The sequence below is a fragment of the Zalophus californianus genome, chromosome X, assembly GCF_009762305.2.
Source record: "Zalophus californianus isolate mZalCal1 chromosome X, mZalCal1.pri.v2, whole genome shotgun sequence".
Classification (NCBI taxonomy): domain Eukaryota; kingdom Metazoa; phylum Chordata; class Mammalia; order Carnivora; family Otariidae; genus Zalophus; species Zalophus californianus.
The window spans coordinates 41,003,133-41,024,332 of NC_045612.1; the positions used below are offsets into that span (position 1 = coordinate 41,003,133).

Below are 21,200 nucleotides of genomic sequence, written 5' to 3' on the forward strand. Positions count from 1 at the left end.
AGTGGAGACATGTGTATCCTGAGGCTGTTGCCGCAAATAATCAAGACAGTTCAACATTATTCTAAGATCTTCAGAATCCATTTTGAATATCTTATATTCATGGACATTGTTTTGAGAGAGGATAATGATAGTTATTTTACATATTTGACAGTGGCAATGAAGTATGAAAAAGACAAATTAGAATAACAAAGCACAACATGATCTTTAAAAATAAGGATCTCTTGTGCTTTCAGAGTAGCTGGATTAGAAGTATGAAAATCTTTGAAGCATGTAAATTTGAACTATAATGAGGCTGGCTTCACATCAGGCGTTGAGAGCTAATAAAACCATCTAGAAATACTCTAGGATATGTCATCATTTGTTTAATCTCGTCGTGTCAAGTGGAATACATTTAACAGTGTCCACAAAAATCTAGAGATCTTTTATATAAAACAGAGGGGATACCGGTATCTTTAGTAGAACAGGGTATCAGATGTATTCATTCTTCTTTTCCTCCTGAGGTGAAATATTTTGCCTCATTTCTTAGCTGGGTAAAACTATATAAAAACTATGCTGGTTTATACAGAGTACTTTCAGTTAAAAAGAAGAACATAAGGAGTTTTTTTTTTTTTAACACATTAGTAATTTAGATCCTCCTGTGTCCTACTGGGAAAAATCTCAAGTAACGTAATTTATATTATAAAGGATCATTTTCCTGTGGTGTTTCCAATGATTTAAACATATTAGTCAGACTTTTTTCTTTGTACATTGTTTTTCAGTTACATGGTATTAGGCGTTATGTGGATAAAAGATTCCACAGTCAAAAAACTGTGGGAAAAGCTGGCTTAAACAAAATTTACCATGTTGCTTTATTGCAGGACTTCTCAGAGGCTTTCATATGCTAATGTCATTTCAATCTGCATTGAAAATGTTTAAGAGAGCAATATAGTATGTGGTATTTCCCAATTAAAAAAAAAAAAGTTTCTCCAGACCCCTTTTCCTTGAATGGTGAATGGTGAGGGGCAGGGAGGACAGGGAACGTCCTCAGAGTATGTGTGAGAGTGGGGTGAGGTAGCAAATATCTGAAATATGCTGGAAAATTCAGAATATACTATTATAGTGAGGTGGGCTTCATACAGACCATAGTGGCTCTGGTCCAGCCCTGAGAAAGGAGCTACATTTTTCAACACAGCAGCTCTGAGCTTCAAGCAGCCTTGAAGTGTGGGGGAGAGATCACTAGAGCTTGAGGTGGCCCTGAGGGCCAGCAATTGTTTCTCCGTTTTATTCAGTCATACAACCCTTATTACTTATTTCTTATTTAAGAGTATTTGGGGGAACTACGATTCCACAGAGCAAACTTTGGGAACTGTTGTTCTGATGTATATGTTTGCTGGATAGGCCATCATTTGTTTTGAGTTTTTTCCAGGAACAAAGATGGGTCTTGCCTTTTTACCCTGGCAGTTGTAAGTGATCTAGTCCAGGGTCTTGGAATGGATCAAAGCTAAGTAGCCCAAAAGGATTATGAGAAGAAGTAAGATCCTTATGAAAGGAATATGAGTACCATTATAATTAAATGATAATTCCATAAATGATATTCCAGAGGACTAGCAGATATATGCTGTTTCTAGAGCGACCTTTCCTTTCCCTCGAAGAAATAGGATTAAATCCGGGGAATCTTGGTATTTCATTAATCCTTATACCATTGCTGAAATCAGAAGTAGGTTTTGATTCATTCCTCTATTTATTCAGTTGGAGAAGATGATGCTGAATGACCTACCAGGCAATACCCAGAAAGTTGTGATCTATTTTAAGATCCTACCGTGAGGGTAGCTGACATCCATTTGATTTATCAGATCAGACATTTCCACCTTCCCTTTTTTTTTTCCCCTTTTCTTCTGTACCTGGCATCACCACTTCTATGAAACGTAGTCAATTTGTTTAGACTGGGAATACCTCTAAATATTGTGTGATTTTCAAACCAAGTAATTTATAGTTCCTTTGCACTGATAGGGAAAGAAATAGGTGTCTGAGTTTTGGCTCATCTTGTTTCTTTTCTCTTGGGTTCCTAGTGCATTTTTGTCCTTTGGAGCCAGTATTTGTTAGATTGGTACTTGTCTCTTTTACCCAGAAATAAAGATGGAAAGTCTGAGTTGGACTTTGATACAGATCAGTATGACATCCTGGTATCAGACTTTGGCACAGAAGAAAAAGAGACTGGTGGTGTTACCTGTGAGCTGCCAGAAACAGAGTATTCTTTACGGGTGAGTAAGAGTGGTTTTTCTTCAACAATGAGAGGTAAGATGTCTTGTAACATGGAAATATTGTAGAACAAGATGTCACTTTAGTTAGATAAAGATGACAAACTTCTCGCCCTGTGCTAAGATTCCTTTTCACTGTCTCCACTATAGCTAATATAGTCAATAGCACTTTAATGCGGTAGTTGACATAACAAGGTATAGAAACTAAGCCAGATCTTTGCCCAGAATAGATCTCAGTCACTAGCAGTGTTTTATGAGGCTGTCGGTAGAATTGACAATGTCCTGTAATAATTTCCCCTTCACTGTTCCATAGGCATTTTGTGGTATTCTGTATATGAAGCCACGAATGAAAATTTTTCTGCGTCAAAAGAAGGTGACTACCCAGATGATTGCCAAGAGCCTGGCCAATGTAGGATATGATTTATATAAACCTACCTTCACAGTATCCTTACAACTACATGAAGTTGACCTCTTCATTTCAGGATTAGATTTCCAAGCTGGCATAGGAAAACAAAGACCTTTCTTTTTCCAATTGAAAAATGTGTGTTGTAATACAAATCCTATTACGGTATATTCTTTTATTTTAGAGAGAGAGAGAGAGAAAGAGAGAGCAGGGAGGAGGGGCAGAGGGAGAGGGAAAAAGAGAATCTCAAGCAGGTTCCACGTGGAGCCCAACATGGGTCTTGATCTCACCACCCTGAGATCGTGACCTGAGCCAAAATCAAGAGTCAGATGCTTAACTGACTAAGCCACCCAGGCGTCCATACAGTATAGTCTCTGAGAAGGTATTTCTTTTCTTTTTTTTTTTTTGAAGGTATTTCTTAAATGCTGATCGATGTATCAATTTTATCAGAAATCACCTGGAAATTATTAAAATCATACAGCATCCTTAGATTTTGGAGATTCTGGTTCAGTAGATTCTGAAATCTCTTTTTTTAGTAGGAAATACTTAATTTATTTTTAAATCATCAGCTAATTCTAATGAGTAGCCAGGTTTGAGAATCTCTGCAATAAGGAATGATCCACGCTGTTTGGTATTTCCTGGAATTTTGTTAGATGTTACATTGATTGAAATAAGCAAATATTGACTAGAACTTGTTAACCTTTTGGGCATATTATGATTTTTGTTGTAACATGTCCAGACTTACAATGATGGAAGTTAGGAGAGTGGAAATTAAAGGCTGATTTTCTAAGGTGAGGTAAATCTTCAACAGGTCTGACAGATTTCCTGGTACTTGTCATAATGGCAGCCACTCAAAGGAGTAATTACTGATTTTCACTTCTACCCCGCATTGCACTGGGAATGGATTTCAGATACTTGAGAAAAATCTTAAGATGAACTATGGAAATGGGGTCCATCTCTGTTGATGGCTTTTGGGGCAAAAATAAAGTCTTTGAAAGGGTGGGAACTCCTCTAAGCGGCCGTGAAGAATTGCTCTTATAATTTATTTTCTAGTAATTAAGCACAGCTCTTGGCCCAAGAAACATGTTCACACTCGATTTGCTTTATCAAAGGCATTACCTAGTTTGCTTTGTCTTTCTTCCCCAACCAAAAATTAGAAATTATTGTTCCCTTTTTTAAAAGCTGTATAAGTCCTTATTCATAAGTCAATTGATTTTCTCCTTTTTTGGGAACACATACCTTCTCTACTACAAAAGCTTTTTTTTTTTTTTTTTTAAGCCCATGTTAACAAATCCAGAGCTAGCATTGTTACATCTGTAGGTAAATTAGTTGTCACATCACTGTATATAGGCTAGGATCTTAGTGTCCTAGGTTTAACAGAGCCGGTTTTAAAGAAGTGCTTTCTAACTACTGTTTCAGGGGATACCACATTTCTGCCTCCAGCTTCTTTCTTTTATGGGTTATCAGAGGGAACTCCTATGCAGTGTTAAAAAACAACATTCTCCTGAGTAAATTTGAAGATCTAATTGGCTTTATTAAGTGATTCGTGATTAGGGCAGCATCGCATCTAGCAATCTAGCAATTAAGAGATGTTCCCAGAAGCTGTACAAAATGGAAGGTATTTATAGGGTGGGGCCAGAATTTGTTAGCAAAAGAAAAGAAAGGATTCTTTTAGGCCAGGTCATCTTCTTTTTGTGGGAGAAGGGAACAGCAGGGTTTTTATCATGTACATAGTGCTGATCAGGAAATTTCAGATTGACTGTTGAAAGGTCATACTGCTGGGATTGGTTGAAATCATAACTAAGGCTTGGTTTGTTGTCTTGCAAGGGCAAATGATTCCAATTTGGACTTTTTTTTTTTAAAGATTTATTTATTTGAGAGAGAGGGTGTGCACGCATGCAGGCCGGGAGGGGGGGGCGGCAGAGGGAGAGAGAGAATCTCAAGCAGACTCCCTGCTGAGCGGGAAGCCCCATGCGGGCTCAGTCTCATGACCCATGAGATCATGACCTGGGCCGAAATCACAAGTCAGAGGCTTGGGGACTGAGCCACCCAGGTGCCCCATTTTTTTCTTTTTTTTTAACAGCAGTACATTTGATATGTATTTCAACCCTCCTTCCCATTAAACTAGTTACCTTCCCCTATTAGAATTTGGGCTAAATGAATTCACTATAGGCATGAGTGAAATGAAACTCCTGATAAAATTTCCCCCCGACGTCACTGAGGGACAAGAGCACTGATGTTGACTTATTTATCCCTCAGTTATTAAAGGCCTCTTTTCTCTTCTTGTCCTTTCTCCTTATACTAATTTGGGGAACCTCCTCCCCCAGTGTACTCCCACCCCATGATTTAGAATTTTAAAAGCGTGCAACAGAAGAATTTGACATATCTCTAAAAATGTTAATTTTATGGTATAGAGTTTTGGTTTGTTTGTTTTGGAGAGTTTGTCCTGTTTTGCTTTTTCATTGGAATAGGGTCTTATCTGAGGTTAGATTGGAACTTCTGGAGCCCAGAACATATTTTCTGAGCCAAACATTACTGTGTTAGGTACCCACTTGTATGATGCCTTTGTATCATACCTGACCCATTTGTTCCATGGATTTGATGCAAGTAGCTTATTACGTAGAGGGGCAATGGAGATCATTTTTTGAATCAGTAACAAATTTTAACTCATTTGGACTTGAAGATGGCTTAGTATTTGCTTTAATGAAAATTTCAGTTTCTCTGTTCTCCCGTTTGTCTTTCTCCCTCTCTTACCTTGGTTTTTAAATCAAATAGAACTTGCTAAAAACACATCATGTTCATTTTTTTAAAAGATTTTATTTATTTATTTGAGAGAGAGAGAGAGAGAGAAACAGCATGAGAGGGGAGAAGGTCAGAGGGAGAAGCAGACTCCCCGCTGAGCCGGGAGCCCGATGCGGGACTCGATCCCAGGACTCCGGGATCATGACCTGAGCCGAAGGCAGTTGCCTAACCAACTGAGCCACCCAGGCACCCACATCATGTTCATTTTTTACGTATCATAATTCGCTTTATTTCATCTATCCAAACTTGTTCACTTCTTCCCATGAAATATATTGCAACAGGACTGTTCATTGTCCTTTTAACTTTAGAGGTGATTTTGTGCTTTTGCTTTCATTGTGTTTTGTATGATTAGCAGGACTTACCTTATTGCTTATACAGTTGACTCTTGAACAGTGCAGGGGTGGGGTTTGGGGCACCTACCCGCTGCACAGTCGAAATCTGAGTATAACTTTTGACCCCCACCAAGAACTTAACTACTAATAGCCTGCTGTTGGTGGGAGGCCTTACTGATAACATAAACAGTTAACATACATTTTGTATGATATTATATACTGCATTCTTAGAATAATATCTAACTTTTTCTTATTTTATTTGGTACTTCCGGGCTGCACAGTTTATTTGTCTGTGAGTCTTTAAAAATTGTCACAAATCTCCAAAAATTTTTCCGATGTATTTATTGAAAAAATCCACACACAGGTAGATCTGTGCAGTTCAAACCAACTGAACTTGTGTGGATTTGTGTTGTACTAGTTACAACTCTTGTCTTAACCCAGCAGCAAACTGAACAACTTAGCAAGGGTTAAGAAGTGTTTTGTGATTGTTTATGAATTTTTAAACCACTGATGGCACTTTAGTGTATTTTCCTACACTCTTTTCTCTGCATGTATTTATGTATACATGTTTTTAGATAATGCTTATTGTTATATTGTGAACATTTCCTAATGTTACCAAATATTTTTCAAGGACATAATTTTAAGAGGTACATAATAGACCATGTGAATATACCCACATTTATTTAGTCATTCCCTCATTGTCAGACATTTGAATTATTTGTTTTTCTGTCACTATAACTAATTGATAAATCTCTGTAACTCATTAACCTTTATGGGCTTTCCTGACTGTTTCTCTAGGATAAATTCCTGGAAAGAGAATTGCTTGGTCACAGATTAAGAATATTTTTAAACCTATTGTTACAGATTTTTTAAACGTCCCCTGGAAAGGGCATACCAATTTCTATCCAGTGGTATTTGATGTGTTTTGCTATAACATAGTGCAAAATGTTGTCTGCTAAATCCCTTGGCGTTTGTCTCCTTAATGATTTTCTTCTCAGAATAAGCAGGTGAAAATAACTTTTGGGTTCTCTTGCAAGAATAATAACCAGTTTGGAGTAATGATGTATCATAACAACCGACTCATAAAGTCTTTTGAGAAGGTGGGATGCCAGGTGAAGGTGAGTGGTTAATGTTTCTTCGTCATAGAAGGCTGAAAAGAGGAGGAGGAAGATTTAAAATTTGCAAAGAGTATAGACTCATTAATGGCTTTTACTCCCATCTTATGATGGTTGTTAAATCTGATCCTGGAACTCTGTGTTACCGGTGAGCTGTCTTTTGTTGAAAAGCTCTTTCTACTTCTCATTCTTCACAGTTGTTGAGCATTCCAGGAGCTTTACTCAGTGCATTTTCTAGGTAGCCGTTGAGAAGAGATAGTATTAGAACACCAGCAACTTTGCCATGTGTATCAGTTTATTAGTGTTTAAGGTACCTCTTTCTGTTTCCTTGGGGAGACAATAAGGCATAGTAGAAGAAGCATAAAACCTCGTGGTTGATGACCAGGATTTGAGTTCTGGCTTTTCCGCATAAAAGCTGTGTAACTTTCACGGCATTGTTTAAATTCTATGAGGCTCATTTTCCTTCCCTGTAAGATAGAAACAACAGTAATAATTTTACCTGCTCTGCTTCCTCTACAGCTTTACAAGGTTGAGAGACTTAAATGGGATAAAGTATGTGAAAATACTTGATAAACTGAACTGTACAAATTATTACCATCATCTTTAATGTTTTAATGGCAATTTAAAGTAGTAATATCCGCAAGTGTCCTACTCATTCCTGTTTTACAGATAAGATTGCTAAAGCACAAAGAATGATAAACCTCTTTGTAGTACACAGTAGGACAAAGTTACGTACGATCCAGGACAGCTAGTTTACAACTTGTGTTGCTTTCCCTTGTTATATCCTCTTTATACATACAACTCACATTTGTATGCCAGTCTAATTACACCTGGACTTTTTAAATCCAAAAATCTCTTGTATCAGCTTGCCATTAATAACCACTGCAATTCCACTCCCTCTCGTAATTGTTTGGTAGCCTACATATATAAAAATTACTTATTTTAATAGAGTGTCATGTTCCCACAGCATCCTTAAAATCATTTTTCAGATGAAGTTTGCTTTCCACTCCCTAGAACAGTAGTACATAGCCTTGATTTTTTTTTTTTTTGGCATTGCCATTCTTTGTTCAAAGGAAATCTTATGGCCATCCCATAATATACAATGCATGAAGGTAGAAGAGTGTGTGTGTAAAGTAGAGATGGCAATCGATCCCTGGAAAATCCTAGGGAATCTATGGATCGTAGTTTGAAAATCTCTGCCTTAGAATTGGTCAGAGCTTCCAGTTCAGTTTAATACTTGCAGTGTGTTGATGTACATTCTGAGTATTTCTCTAGATATTGCTGGACTTTCCTTGCCTTTGAATGTTATGTAACCTTTCTATTACTGCTTAAAATCGAAAGGAAATGCCTCCAGACAGTCAACAGTAATGTAAGTGTTGAAATTAATATTTTTTTCGAAGCCAACCCATGGAGAAGGTGTGGGAGTAATTGGAGTCATCGAGTGCAATTTCTTAAAACCTGCCTACAACAAACAAGACTTTGAGTACACCAAAGAGTACCGGTGAGTAACTCCCAACCCGACTTGTTTCTGACAGTTTCTTCACATACGATTCTCTTCTATTCTCTGAAACCTCTAAAACCATCTCTAAAAGCCAGCCAGATGAGTTAACTGAGAATTCCTTCAAATCACTCTCCCAAGATTAGAGAGAAAACGATCTGATTTTTCAATTAAAACTTACTGATACATGATAGAGCCCAGTTGAGATAAACCTTACCTTTAAAAAGTACGGGAAGAGCATGGGAGTCATTTCATAAAATACTTCTGGTGAAACAAAGAGTTGGGATTGATCCTAATGAAAAGGGATGAAAGGATCTGCAGCTATTGAATATGTTGGGGAGAAAAAGCCACAGTTTGAAGTTTGTTCCAAAAGAGTTTCTTGAAGCCAGTGAACAGATTGAGAGGAAAGCAGTGGGAAAGACGTGTGTTTTCATAGAAGCATCTAGATGTCATAGGTGAGATGAGAAAAGAATCAAAACGGAACTTGACATTGAGGCTGAAGCAGCAAGGATATTTTTGGAAGACAAAAAAAAAAAGTCAATAAAACCAGGATAAAATAGTTTGTTGTAAAACTTTTCGGGAGGGATGAATCATTCATTCCTTCTTCACCAAGTATGAGATACCTCCCATGTGCTAGGTACTAGGGACAGAAGAATGAAAGGTAAGAATCCTTGATGCCTGTGAACAAATGGGATGAGATATATGCAGATAAGAAACTCACATACCTATAAAATAATTGCTTCAATGGGGGATACGTGCAAAATGGAAAGAGCCTTTAAATACACCGAAATGAGTCACGCAAGGCTTCATTCACAAAGCAGATTCTATTTGAGCTTAAACTTGAAGGAGAAATTGGAGTTCGGAAATAGGGCCAGGACATTCTAAGCACAGGGAAGTATGGGTGCAAAGGCGCAAGTGGTGTTCTGGGAGTAAGGAGAGAGAAGGTATGAGGACATTTGGTGTCACTCTCCTTGAAGCCTCAGTAGCAAATTTTAGAGTGGGGGGAAAAGCATTTCCCCAAATCTCTTTTGGCGTGTACACAGAAAATGTAATAAAATTAGTTAATTCTTCTACCTCAATTTATCAGAAACCACAGGAATTTTAGGTTTAGTGCTTGAAAAAGAGAGAACTGTTTGGATGGCAACCCTAAATTAATTTCGGGGCAGTAGATTCTTGATCACTAGGGCTACTCAGTGGGTATGGTAACTACCTGCCCTCCGCTTAAGTAAAAAGACCCTTTTAGATGTGAGTCTGGTCCAGAGTGGAGATCTTTGGGACTTGACTCTTCAGAGTGAAAGTTTAGAAATGACACCGATTTGACAAGTCTCAGAGCCAAGTCGTTCTCTTTCTCTTGAGTGAAAGGAACAGTGAATTTCTGGTGATTAACCGAATAGTTAAGATTTGTGAAATCCAAATATTAGATATTAAACATCACTTAACATCTTTCTTATATCCTCTCTGTCACACACACACCCATCTACCTTTTAAATTTTAGAGGTATTAGACCTTGGCTTGGGATGTTTCATTTCAGTATGATGAGTTTGAGGTGGTTGCAGGGGATTCAAATAGAGATATTCCATAGACGGTAGGTTTATTTAGTTATAAACATCTAGGATTTTTGCCTTACGTAGCTTAATAACTGCTACACATTTTGTTAAAAACAGGAAACTAGTATACTACCCTACATACAGGGTCCTGAGGATAATAAATTTGCATGACTCTTATCCCAGTTCTAGCATCATCATCCTTTTTTTACTCTATTTTATATAAATGAAAAGGTGTTTAGTTAAAAAAAAATAGGGGATTAGAGAAAGCTGTCTGCTATCAGAAACTCATCCTAAGAGTATTGTAGATATCAAAACTGCAAATGCTAAAAGAGGTACCAGCCAATCACAGTGCTGGAACGTCTACAGATAAATCATCCTGTAATATCACTCTCAATAGTTGTGGATATCAAATTCCAGCTGCAGCTATCAGGGCTCAAACTGACAACATTTTTAGAGTGAATTTCAGCTTAAGAAATACAATGAATGTGTACCCACTGAGCGCCTCACTGGTGCATGGCACAGTGGCTGGGCTTTATAGAATTTTCCAGAGAAATTCAAGACATGGTTGCTGTCTTTGAGGAGCTTACAGTCGATTTATAATAATGAATTTTCACATACGTGAAACAATTTGGAGAGTAATAACATGGCTGTGTGATCAATGAAAACCTAAGTGATACGATATAGGAAAAAATGCCCTGATAGAGCAGAGAGAGTAGGGAAGGTTTTGGGTGGCAGGTATGACTTGAGATTTGTCTGAAAGGATACAGGACTTAGAAATGGGAGGGAAGGGAATTCCAGGATGGAGCTGTAGCCCCATCTGAGGTAGTGACAGGAACTCAGAATGGTGAGAATATAGGGAGTGGAGATAAGAGGACACGGCTAGAGTGAAAGGGAATAGAGTCGACTGGGTAGAGTAGGGCCGTCTCCCAGAGCAGGAGTCAACACGCTTTTCCTGTGAAGGGCCAGGAAGTAAGTATTTTCGGTTGCGCGGGCCATGTGGTCTCTGTCACAACTGCTCAGTTCTGCTGTCGTATAAAAGCAGCCCTAGACAAGGAGTAAAGGAATGAGCTGTGTCCGGTACAAGTTTTTTGTTTTCTACAAAAGCAATCGGTGGCCTGAATTTGGCCCCCAGGCTGTAGTTTGGCCACCCCTCTCCTAGAGCCGCAGTCCCCAAACGACGTGCCAGGCTGCACGTAATAAACTCACAGGGAGCCATAGGGTATTTTAAACTTTTGAGGGAAATACCGTGACACTTGACTTCTGCCTATAAATCCTAGAAATTGTTTTCTCTTCCTGCTGTAACGGATTACCTCTAACTTCACCACTTAACACAATGCTCATTTATTGTCTTCGAGTTCCGTAGGTTCGAAGTCTGACGCAAGTCCCGCTAGGCTGAACTGAAGGTGTTAGCAGGGCTACATTCCTTTCTGGGGGCGCAAGGCGGGGGGGGGGAGTCCATTCCCTTGCTGTTTCCAACTTCTAGAGGCTGTTGGCATTCCTTGGCCTGTGCCTGGCCCTCTTCCTCCATCTTCAGAAGGTCGAGTCCTTCTCACATCACATCACCCCAGTGACCTTGCTTCTGTCATCACATCTGCTTTCTCTGCTTCTGACTCTTCTGCCTCCACTCTTCTCCTTTTAAGGACCCTTGTGACTACAGTGGATAATTCAGGATAATCTCCCTCTCTTAAGGCCAACTGGTAAGTAAGTAACCTTAATTCCATCTGCAACCTTAATTCCCCTGTGCCATGTAACCCGATATATTCACAGGTTCCAGGGATTAGGACATAGGTGTCTTTGGAGGACCATTATTCTACCTACCACAGCCTGCCCCCTGGCCTTCGAAGATCCACTTATATCTCACCTGCAGAATACATTCAGCCCATCGCAGCATCCCCAAACTCTCGACTGTTACAGCGACTCTCAAGGCTAAACTCTTGCCTCAATGTCAGCAGCTCAAAATCCCCAAATCTCATTCATCTACATCAGGTGTGGGTCTGAGGCATCCTGGGGTAAAATTCCTCTCCATCTGCATGTGTTTTTTTTGTTTTGTTTTGTTTTTTGTTATTTCACTCTCAAAATATAATGGTGAGACAGGCGTAGGATACCAGTTACAGATATTCCAGTTCAAAGAGGGAGAAAAATGGAAGGAAAACGAAGTCACAGGTCTCAAGCAATTTCCCAAAATGCAGCCAAACTAATTCCATTACATTTCAAGACCTGTGACTAATCTCCTGGGGCTTGCAGCTTCATCCTGTCAACTTCAGGCTCCGTCCTCTGGGCCCGTGGCTGCAACCTGAGTCCTCTTTCCTTTTTCAGGGAAGGAGCGTGTCTGTACAGCTCAGGAGCCTCGTCAGCCTGTTTCCCGACTCTAGAGTTTCGGAGGTCCACCAGCCTTCTTTCAGTTTTATACTCTCTCCATCCCTTCAGTCCAGTGAGGGAGTTCGTGGGCTAGTATGCCATCCTCGAGAACCTTGTGGGTCTCACATGTATGTCATGGATATTCATTCGGTCAGACAAGAAGCTCTTGACAGGTCTTTCCTCGATAATCCTATTTCTATTCTTGGCTTCTGCTGAGATGGCTGTGGAGGTCTGAGTCACATGTTTAAGCTTTTCAAAGAGCTTTTTGTGTGACTGAATACTCTGACCTTTTGATCTGAGATATTAGCAAAAGGTTTTCTAGCCACAGCCGTGGCTTTTTCTCTAGAGCATGCTTTCCTGACAGGGAATGTCTCAATTTTAGCATCTTCTGCAGTCCGGATAGGCTGAGGATTTCCAAAATCAGTAAGTCCTGGTTCCTTTTTGTCCAATAGTTCTTTCTCAGTTTATTTGTTTCCTCCCACGTTTTATGTGAGCAGCGAGAAGACACTAGGCCACACTTTCAACACTTGCTTGGAAATCTCAGCTAAATGTCCAGTGTCATCATTTACAAGTTCTGCTTTCCACAGAACTGTAGGACACAATTCTGCTAAGCTCTCTGCCATGATGTAGCAAGGATGACCTTCCCTCAAATTTTCCAGTAGCATGTCCCTCATTTCCTCCTGAGCCTTCACCAGCAGCACCTAATTCATCATCTGTGATTCTACTAACAGTCTGTACCCAGTGATGTAGGTAGTCTCTGAAGAAATTTGTGTTTTTCTCCACCATGCCCCTCACTTCCTTCTGAGCCCTCACTGGGGGGTTGTTTAACATCCATATTTCTACTAACCGTCTGTTCAATCTAGAATCTAGGTTACAATCTCAGCCATTTCGGTCATGGTCCTCAAATTCTTCTGGCCTCTGCCCACCGCTCAGATCTAAAGCTGCTTTCCCATTTGGGGGTATTTGTTATAGCAGCACCCCGTTGCCAGGTACCAAAATCTATTGCATTCCTTTTGATTACATTGCATCTTTGCAAGTCTGGGTGTTTAGTGGTTGCTGTGATGAAAAAGTAACACATGAGAGAAATGAGGGACGCAGTGTCCAGTTTCATTCCAAGGTTTGAGTAGTGGTACACTGCCCAACAGGCATGCCCACGCATGCATCCCATTAGTAATTGTGGCTATTTAAGAATGAAATAAAAAATTTCTTTTTCAATTCGTATGTATTATTTTCTCAAATAGATACTAAATTTTAGTACATAAATACTGATTAAATTGTTTGGACCTAACGGTGTGGTAACTGGAGCTAGTACATACTGCTTTTCACCTAAGGGTGCCATGCAAAACTCAAGACACAAAGGGTGCCATGCACCGAGAAGCTTTGAGAACTTCTGTCTTAGAGGGATGTTGGGTAGAGTAAAGTTGATGCCTTAGACAGTGAGACATCATTGTGTATTCTTGAATGGGGGAGTGATTTGAAACCATTCTATCTTAAGGATATAGTATGTTATAACTGTATACGGCTTTATGGTTTTTAAGGTGCTTTACATGAATTAGGTCAGCTGATAAATCGGGAAACGGAGCACAGGATGGATTGAATGAAGGATTAAAGGCTCTTGGAGTAACCTAGGTGTGAGATGAATGTCTAAAATAAGAGTAGCCGTGAAGAAGGAAGTATAGGACAGATGCTGTGAAGAAAAGTTCCCACGATTTTGGTGACATATTAGATAAGGGATATAAAAGAGAGGGAAGAATCAAAGATCGTTGCAAGGTCTCAAATTCAGTACACTGGGATATTGGCAGGATCACTGATAGAGTAATGACTCTACTTTGAGAAAAGGAACTGGTGGAGTGGCAATGGTGGAAACTAGACCATAGGGGGGCGGTTAAGACAGGAGAATGAAGAGGAGGTAGTGAGTGTAGACCACATATACCAGGATTGGGGAAGTAAAGGGAAGGAGATGAATAGAACAGTGTTTTTGGAGAAGAAATGGGATCGTAGAATACATGGTAACAGTATCTTGGTTGAGATGGTAGTTACATGAGTATACATTTGTCAGAACTGTTAGAACTACACACTTAAGATTAATTTTACTCTGTGTAAATTTTACCTGAATACGTGAAAACAGAACTTTATTTTTCTTTTTAGTTAAGATATAATTTACATACTATAAATGTCACCATTATTAAGTGTACACTACAGTGATTTTAGCATATTCACAAATTGTGCAACCGTCGCCACTGTCGAACTCCAAAACATTTCCACCACCCCAAAAAGCGACCCCTTGTCTATTAGCAGTCACTCCAATCCCTGGCAACTGCATAATCTACTTCCCTTTATTCCTCCAGTATTTTTTTATTGTGGTAAAATAACAGGTACTGTAAAATTTACCATCCTAACCATTTCTAAGTGTATGGTTCAGTGGCATTAAGGACATGCACACTGTTACGCAACCATCACCACCGTCCATCTCCAGAACTCTTGTCATCTTGCAAAACTGAAACTCTATACCTATTAAACAATAAGTCCCCATTCCCACTTTCCCCAGCCCCGGGCAACCACCATTCTCCTTTCTGTCTCTATGATTTTGACTACTCCAAGTACTTCGTTTAAGTGAAATCACACAGTAATTTGTCTTTTTGTGACTGGCTGATTTCACTTAGCATAGGGTCCTCAAGCTTCCTACATGTTGTAGCATGTCAGAATTTCCTTCCTTTTTTAAGGCTGAATATATATTCTATTGTGTGTGTATGTATCTATACATAGGCACACTCGCGCACGCACGCAATACATTTTGCTCATCCATTCATCCATCAGCACACTGGGTTGCTTCCACGTTCTAGCTCTTGTGACTTATAGTCTATTTTGTTGGATATTAGTATAACCACCATTTCTCTCTTTTGGTTACTATTTACATGGAATATCGTTTCCCATCCTTTCGCTTTCAACCTATTTGTGTCTTTTTTATCTAAAGTTCATCTCCTATGGGCAGCATATATTTACATCATGTTTTTTTTTTCCCCCAGTCCACCAATCTCTGTTTTTTGATTGGAGAGTTTAAACCATTTACATTTAAAGCACTTATGGATAAGGAGGGACTTCTGCCATTTTGCTCTGTTTTCTATCTGGCTTAGAAGATTTTTTTTTTTTTTGGTCCCTCATTTCCTATATTACTGTCTTCTTTTGTGTTCAGTTGATTTTTTTGTAGTGAAGATTTATTTCTCATTTCTTTTTGTGTATATTTTATAGCTGTTTTCTTTGTGGCTACCATGGGATTACATGATCCTGTGATCAGGAGCAGCAAACAGTAGTCAGAGTGCAGATCCCCAATATTTGGAGGGCAGGCTCTTTTTGCCCACCCTGGCTCCTGCAGGCTGCTCCTAAAATGTGTGCACAGCTGCCTGCCATGGGCCTGTGCATGGGAGATGGTAGCTACTCCTGTTCTAAGAGCTGAAATTTGCCGATGTACCATTCAAGCCTTCTCCCAAAAGTTGCAAGCCATCAGTAGACTCTAGAGTTCCACATAGTTCAGAAAGTTCTGCCAGTGCAGTGGCTGTCTAGGTGGGGGGATAGATTCCTGGTGCCTCCTACCCCATCATCTTTCCAGAATCCCATCTAATCCACTACTTTTAAAAATAGTTTTAAGGGGCACCTGGGTGACTCAGTCAGTTAAGCGTCTGCTTTCAGTCCTGGGAGCCTGCTTTTCCCTCTGCCTGATGCATCTCCCTCTGCTTGACACTTCTCCCTCTGCCTGATGCTTCTCCCTCTGCCTGCCGCTCCTTCTGCCTGTGTGTGTGCACACGCTCTCTCTCTCTGACAAATAAATAAAATAAAATCTTTTAAAAATAGTTTTAAAATAGAATTGTAAGAGAAAACAAGGAATAGTTCTTCGTCTGCGACTTGAAGGAAAGATACAAACATAGAAGTGTGAACGTTAGTAGCTTGGAGGGGAGTAAGTGTTTGTAGGGGAGCTCACGGATGATGACTCTTCTCTGTGTAGTCAGAATCTAACTTAACATTAGTAAAGTGGAGGTAAGGAAGAATTCCTCTTAAGGAGAGAAGAGGTCTACAGAACCCTTTGGAATGACCCAAGGAGTCCAGAGATTTTTAAAAAATACTAAATTTGTAGTATTTTAGGTGTGTACAGCTCTACAATAAGATATAATCCTACGTTACAGAATTAAATAAGGACTAGTCATTTGAAATGGGCAGTTTTTAAAAAGTAAAATTCATGTTTTGTCTTAACATGCATTCCATCGTTTGAGCCTAGGTTTACTGTTGTTCATTTGGGCAGAGAGATAAAAGAGAAAGAGCAAGAGCCAGAGCTGGGCTCCAGCCTCCACTAACAGATGCGCAGTGGAGGGTGGACGGGGACTTGGTTGTTCACTGGTGCCCTAACTGCTGTGATCAATATTTGAATGAAGAGCTATGTAGATATTTTTTAAGTTAGCATTGGATTGATTTGTAATAAGTAGGGTGCAGTATTTGATATTTGATCCTGACTTTCAACTTGGTCCTGAATTGTTTACCTGTAGTCATCTGACAGTCGGAGTAGCTCCACATCAACTTCTCAGTATGGCCCTGTCCTCGCTCTGCAATTTAGTCTTTTGTCATTGTCTACAGTGTCAGCTCTCCCACCTCATGATTCTAAAAGCCCTGAAAATTTGAAGAACACAGTCCTTTTTAGGACTTGTGATGATTTTACCTTTGCAACCAAAATGACCACTTAACATTACGACTTCATCATTTTGACATGTAATTTGCAAAGGCAGTGGATTCCCACCTTAGTTTCTGAAAGTGTAGATGTTCACACTTAGGCTGAATATTCTACACTGTCGGCTTCTGCTAAATGGGAGCATCTCAAAAATCGTAAAATTGTTCAACAGATCCTCAGCATCGACGTGCTTCTTCTTGCTTTTTCTTTCAGGTTGACAATAAATGCCCTTGCCCAGAAGCTCAATGCTTATTGGAAGGAAAAGACATCCCAAGAGAATTTGGAGACCTCAGCCATTGCCAGGCCAATACCGTGAGTAGTAAATACAGGATATAAAAAGTGTCAGGGGTGATGTCCTTAGAACAAATGGAAGGAACAAGAGTAGTAAGATGGTGCTTTTCACGTAAGGAAATTTAATGAAGTAAAAATAGGAAATCACAGGTACTAATTTCATCATTCTCTAGACCTCTTCATTCTGGTTTAACACTTGCATGGTTTGGCTCTTAAATAGGAAGAGTTTAGGACTGTGAGTTTATCCTACAGGCAGTGTGATATAGTGGAAGATTATGGCCATTTAAATAAGACACTCCCGGGTTGAAAATCTGGATCTGCTTCTTAATAGTTGGGTGAGCTTCGGTAAGTAAGTTACTTCACCTCCGTGAGAATATGAAATTAGCATGACATTTTTAGCATAGTACCTGGCATATGATAAGTGTTCAGAAATGTTAGCAAACTTCCCTTCACTTTATTCTTAGTGAACATTGTTGGACCTGTACCAAGGAATTTGAGGGTAGAAGTAGAGAACCCAGCATATCAGGAAAAAGGTAGAATTTATTGAATCTAAGATGGGCAGTTACATACAGAACTGTGGATCAGGATGACATACCTCGGTGAGCCAGGAAGGGAGCATAAAGCAGAGGATGGAATGTGTAACAACACATACATAATCAATTATACCACCACCACCGTCATGACAAAGATTAGAGTGTTAAGAGTTTATTTTGGGGATTGTCCCCTGTGTTTTTTTTTTTTTTAATGGAAGTTATCAGGCAAATGTATGATATAAAATTTCATTTCAAATGCAACATGATCGGCTGTTGTGTGAATCACTGTCTTATTCTGAAGATCTCTTCTCATGTCCAGACTCTGTGGTTTTCAAAGAAATGCCAACTTAGACAAGATGCCATTTTTTTTTTTGCCTTGCAAATAAGCAGTGATTAATGCAATGAAGCAGATGTTCATATATTGCTGGAGTGTGTGTGTATGTGTTATACAACCTTTCTGGAGGCAGAATTGTAATAATTATTATTATTTATTGAGTACTTATATGCCAGGCCCTGGTCTAAGTTCTTTACATGTAAATTTATTTGATCATTACAACAACCCTATGAGGTAGACAGAATCATCATTTACCTCTTTACGAATGTAGATACTGATACACTGAGAACTTAACTTGCTCAAGATGAAACAAGTAGAAAGTGGTAGATACAAGGTTCAAATATAGGCAGTCAGCCCCCCAAACCCAAGTTCTTAGCCATGACACTCTTCTGGAGGGATGCAGTGAGGGGAATATGGTGTAACCCCTTCAACTACCTATTTATTGAAAGCACGAGCTAAATGCCTCTCCTGTCTGCCTGGGTGGAAGGATCTACTGTAGTCTGATGTAAGCTGAGGAAAGGAGTTGCTGTCTCTAATGCTTGTGTCCAAGGCAGTAATATTGGTATACTTCTGTAAGCAGCTCTTCTGTGCATCTACATGTAAAACCAAAGCCAATATGACCTTTCCTCTCCCCTCCCACTACTTCTGAAAGTGCTTTTTGCTGTCTCTGACTCTAAGTAAAACAGTGGCTGTATGGAAATATGTGGACACCAGAGGTCAGGTCTGAGCTTGGAGCTTAGAGGTTACAAGGCTGGAGCAGCCTGGAACTAGGAGAGGGGAAGAAGCTATATGTCCAAAAACATGTATGAATTCTCTTTGTTAAAACAGTTTTATTTTTTAAAAAAGATTTTTATATACTTATTTGTTAGAGAGAGAGAGAGCGTGCACAAGCAGGGGGAGCGTCAGGCAGAGGGAGAAGTAGGCTCCCTGCTGAGCAGGGAGCCCAATGTGGGACTCGATCCCAGGACCCTGGATCATGACCTGAGCCGAAGGCAGACGCCCAACCGATTGAGACACCCAGGCGTCCCTAAAACAGAGTTTTAAACAAGAAGAGGACATTGTGTTTGAGTAGTAGAAATATGAGTGCCTTTTCTTTTTTATATTTTTCTGTATTTTCCAGTTTTTCTATAATAAGCTTATATTTTTATAGCTAGAAAAAAAGCATCATTTAAAAAGATAAGGAAGGGGCGCCTGGGTGGCTCAGTTGGTTAAGCGTCCGACTCTTGATTTCAGCTCAGGTCATGATCTCAGGGTCGTGAGATCAAGCCCCACATCGGGCTCCGCACTGGGCATGGAGCCTGCTTAAGATTCTCTCCCTCTGCCCCTTCCCCTCCCCACTCCACTCCCTGCTCACACGCGTGTGCACGCTCTCTCTAAGAGAAAAAGATAAGGAGAACATTGAACTAAGACATAAAAGAACCCTATGGCTGTATTGCAATGGCCACTAGAAAAGCAGTATAAATGTAACATACACGCATCATGCTCTAGGCTAAATTACGTGTTTCTCAGATCGGTCCTCGGTGCTTTCTGCCCTCTTTTTGCTTTTCTCCAGCCTTCTCCCTCCAGTCTGCTTTTCACACTTCAGATGCGGACTACTTCTGTTATATACAGACCATCTCCTTTCTCAGAGCTACACAGTCACTGAGGTATAGGTGACTGGGTTATGCTTCCTGGCAGCGATGGGAGTGGCTTTGTGTCTTAAGCATAGAACTCTGGAAGGATTTTAAAAACCTTAATTTAACCCAGTTGTTGGCCTGGAGCCACCATATCTAGTTAGGAAATTTATTCACATTTATAGGACTTTTTAAGATTAATGTTGGGAATATCAACCTAATAAAATTTTGACTGAAGTATAAACAAAGACTTTCAAACAGAGAAAAAGAGAGGACTAGGGAGTCTGCAGGGAAATGGGGGAGATTTGATGATGATGATGCTTCCGTGACTTCCACAAATGCATTTCAACCCTGTCACACAGTTGGATGGAAGCAAATAAAATGATTCTATGGGTTTTATTTCATGGTAATACTGTTACATATCTATATGTATATAAATTTTTCCCTAGTTAATTAATTTTAGAGTTAAAATTATCCTCTTGTTTGCTTAGAACAAGAGATTCTGGGTAAATACGATTCACTTCTGTAAATAATGGTAGCTTAACATGTTAATATTTGTTACTATTTTTCATACCTATATCTGGTATAGTTCTATTATTATTTTATTTGTGACGTTCAAGATACATGTTTTAGACACCTTGACCATAACGTAACAGTTCTAACATATTTCATATATAAAACTTTGTTCTTTCACTTTTAGGGTGCGCCTTTCTAACGTAAGGGCACAGAGCTAGGATATACACAGTCATACTTCTGTTTTCCTTCATTCAGGAAGATTCCTGACCAGACATGGGTACAGTGTGATGAGTGTCTTAAATGGAGGAAGCTTCCTGGCAAGGTTGATCCATCTACATTACCTGCAAGATGGTTTTGTTACTATAATTCCCATCCGAAGTACAGGTAAGGTTGGGACTCAGTGCTGTGTTAGAGAAAATTCCTGATTTGTCTCTGTGTTCTAAAACACTTTTAAGAAAAGATTTTTTTTTGAGTATAGTTGACCTATAATGTTACATTGCTTTCAGATGTCTGAGGCGAGCATAGTGATTCAACAAGTCTGTACGTTCTGCTGTGCTCACCACAAGCGTGGCTCCCCTCTGTCCCCATACGGCAGTGTTACTGTACCAGGGACCATATTCGCCCTTGCCGTACCTTTTATTCCCAGGACTTACTCATTCCATAACTGGAACCCCACCCCCTTGCACTCATTTTGCCCACTTAAAACACTTGACCTCCAGTCCGCACTCTGCAGCCTGGCATCCGAGCCCCATGCTAACCGACCCCACCCTACCTGCCCAGCCTTTGTTTTTGTTGTACCTCAACGCAAACCGTATGCTTTGGCCAGACCTGCAGCTCCAGTGTTCCCTGCGCGCGCCGTGCTTGTTCCCTCCTCCGTGACTTGACCATGTCATTTGGCCTGCTTGCA

General features: G+C 39.8%; 1 protein-coding gene and 1 long non-coding RNA gene across 6 annotated transcripts in view; one reads left to right on the forward strand and one right to left on the reverse strand.

The window, feature by feature from the left end:
* Positions 1-21,200, forward strand: part of MORC4 (MORC family CW-type zinc finger 4) — a 51,316-nt gene that overhangs the window by 12,412 nt on the left and 17,704 nt on the right. For all 4 annotated transcript variants that reach the window (XM_027608074.2, XM_027608073.2, XM_027608075.2 and 1 more), the window contains 6 exons: positions 2,108-2,240; positions 2,551-2,679; positions 6,773-6,892; positions 8,290-8,390; positions 17,220-17,318; positions 20,549-20,677. In XM_027608074.2, the coding sequence (XP_027463875.1) occupies positions 2,108-2,240; positions 2,551-2,679; positions 6,773-6,892; positions 8,290-8,390; positions 17,220-17,318; positions 20,549-20,677 (711 nt within the window). The remainder of the gene's footprint in view (positions 1-2,107; positions 2,241-2,550; positions 2,680-6,772; positions 6,893-8,289; positions 8,391-17,219; positions 17,319-20,548; positions 20,678-21,200) is intronic.
* Positions 6,902-21,200, reverse strand: part of LOC113930695 — a 39,670-nt gene continuing 25,371 nt past the window's right edge. For both annotated transcript variants that reach the window (XR_003522590.1, XR_003522591.1), the window contains exon 3: positions 6,902-7,356. This is a non-coding gene — a long non-coding RNA (uncharacterized LOC113930695). The remainder of the gene's footprint in view (positions 7,357-21,200) is intronic.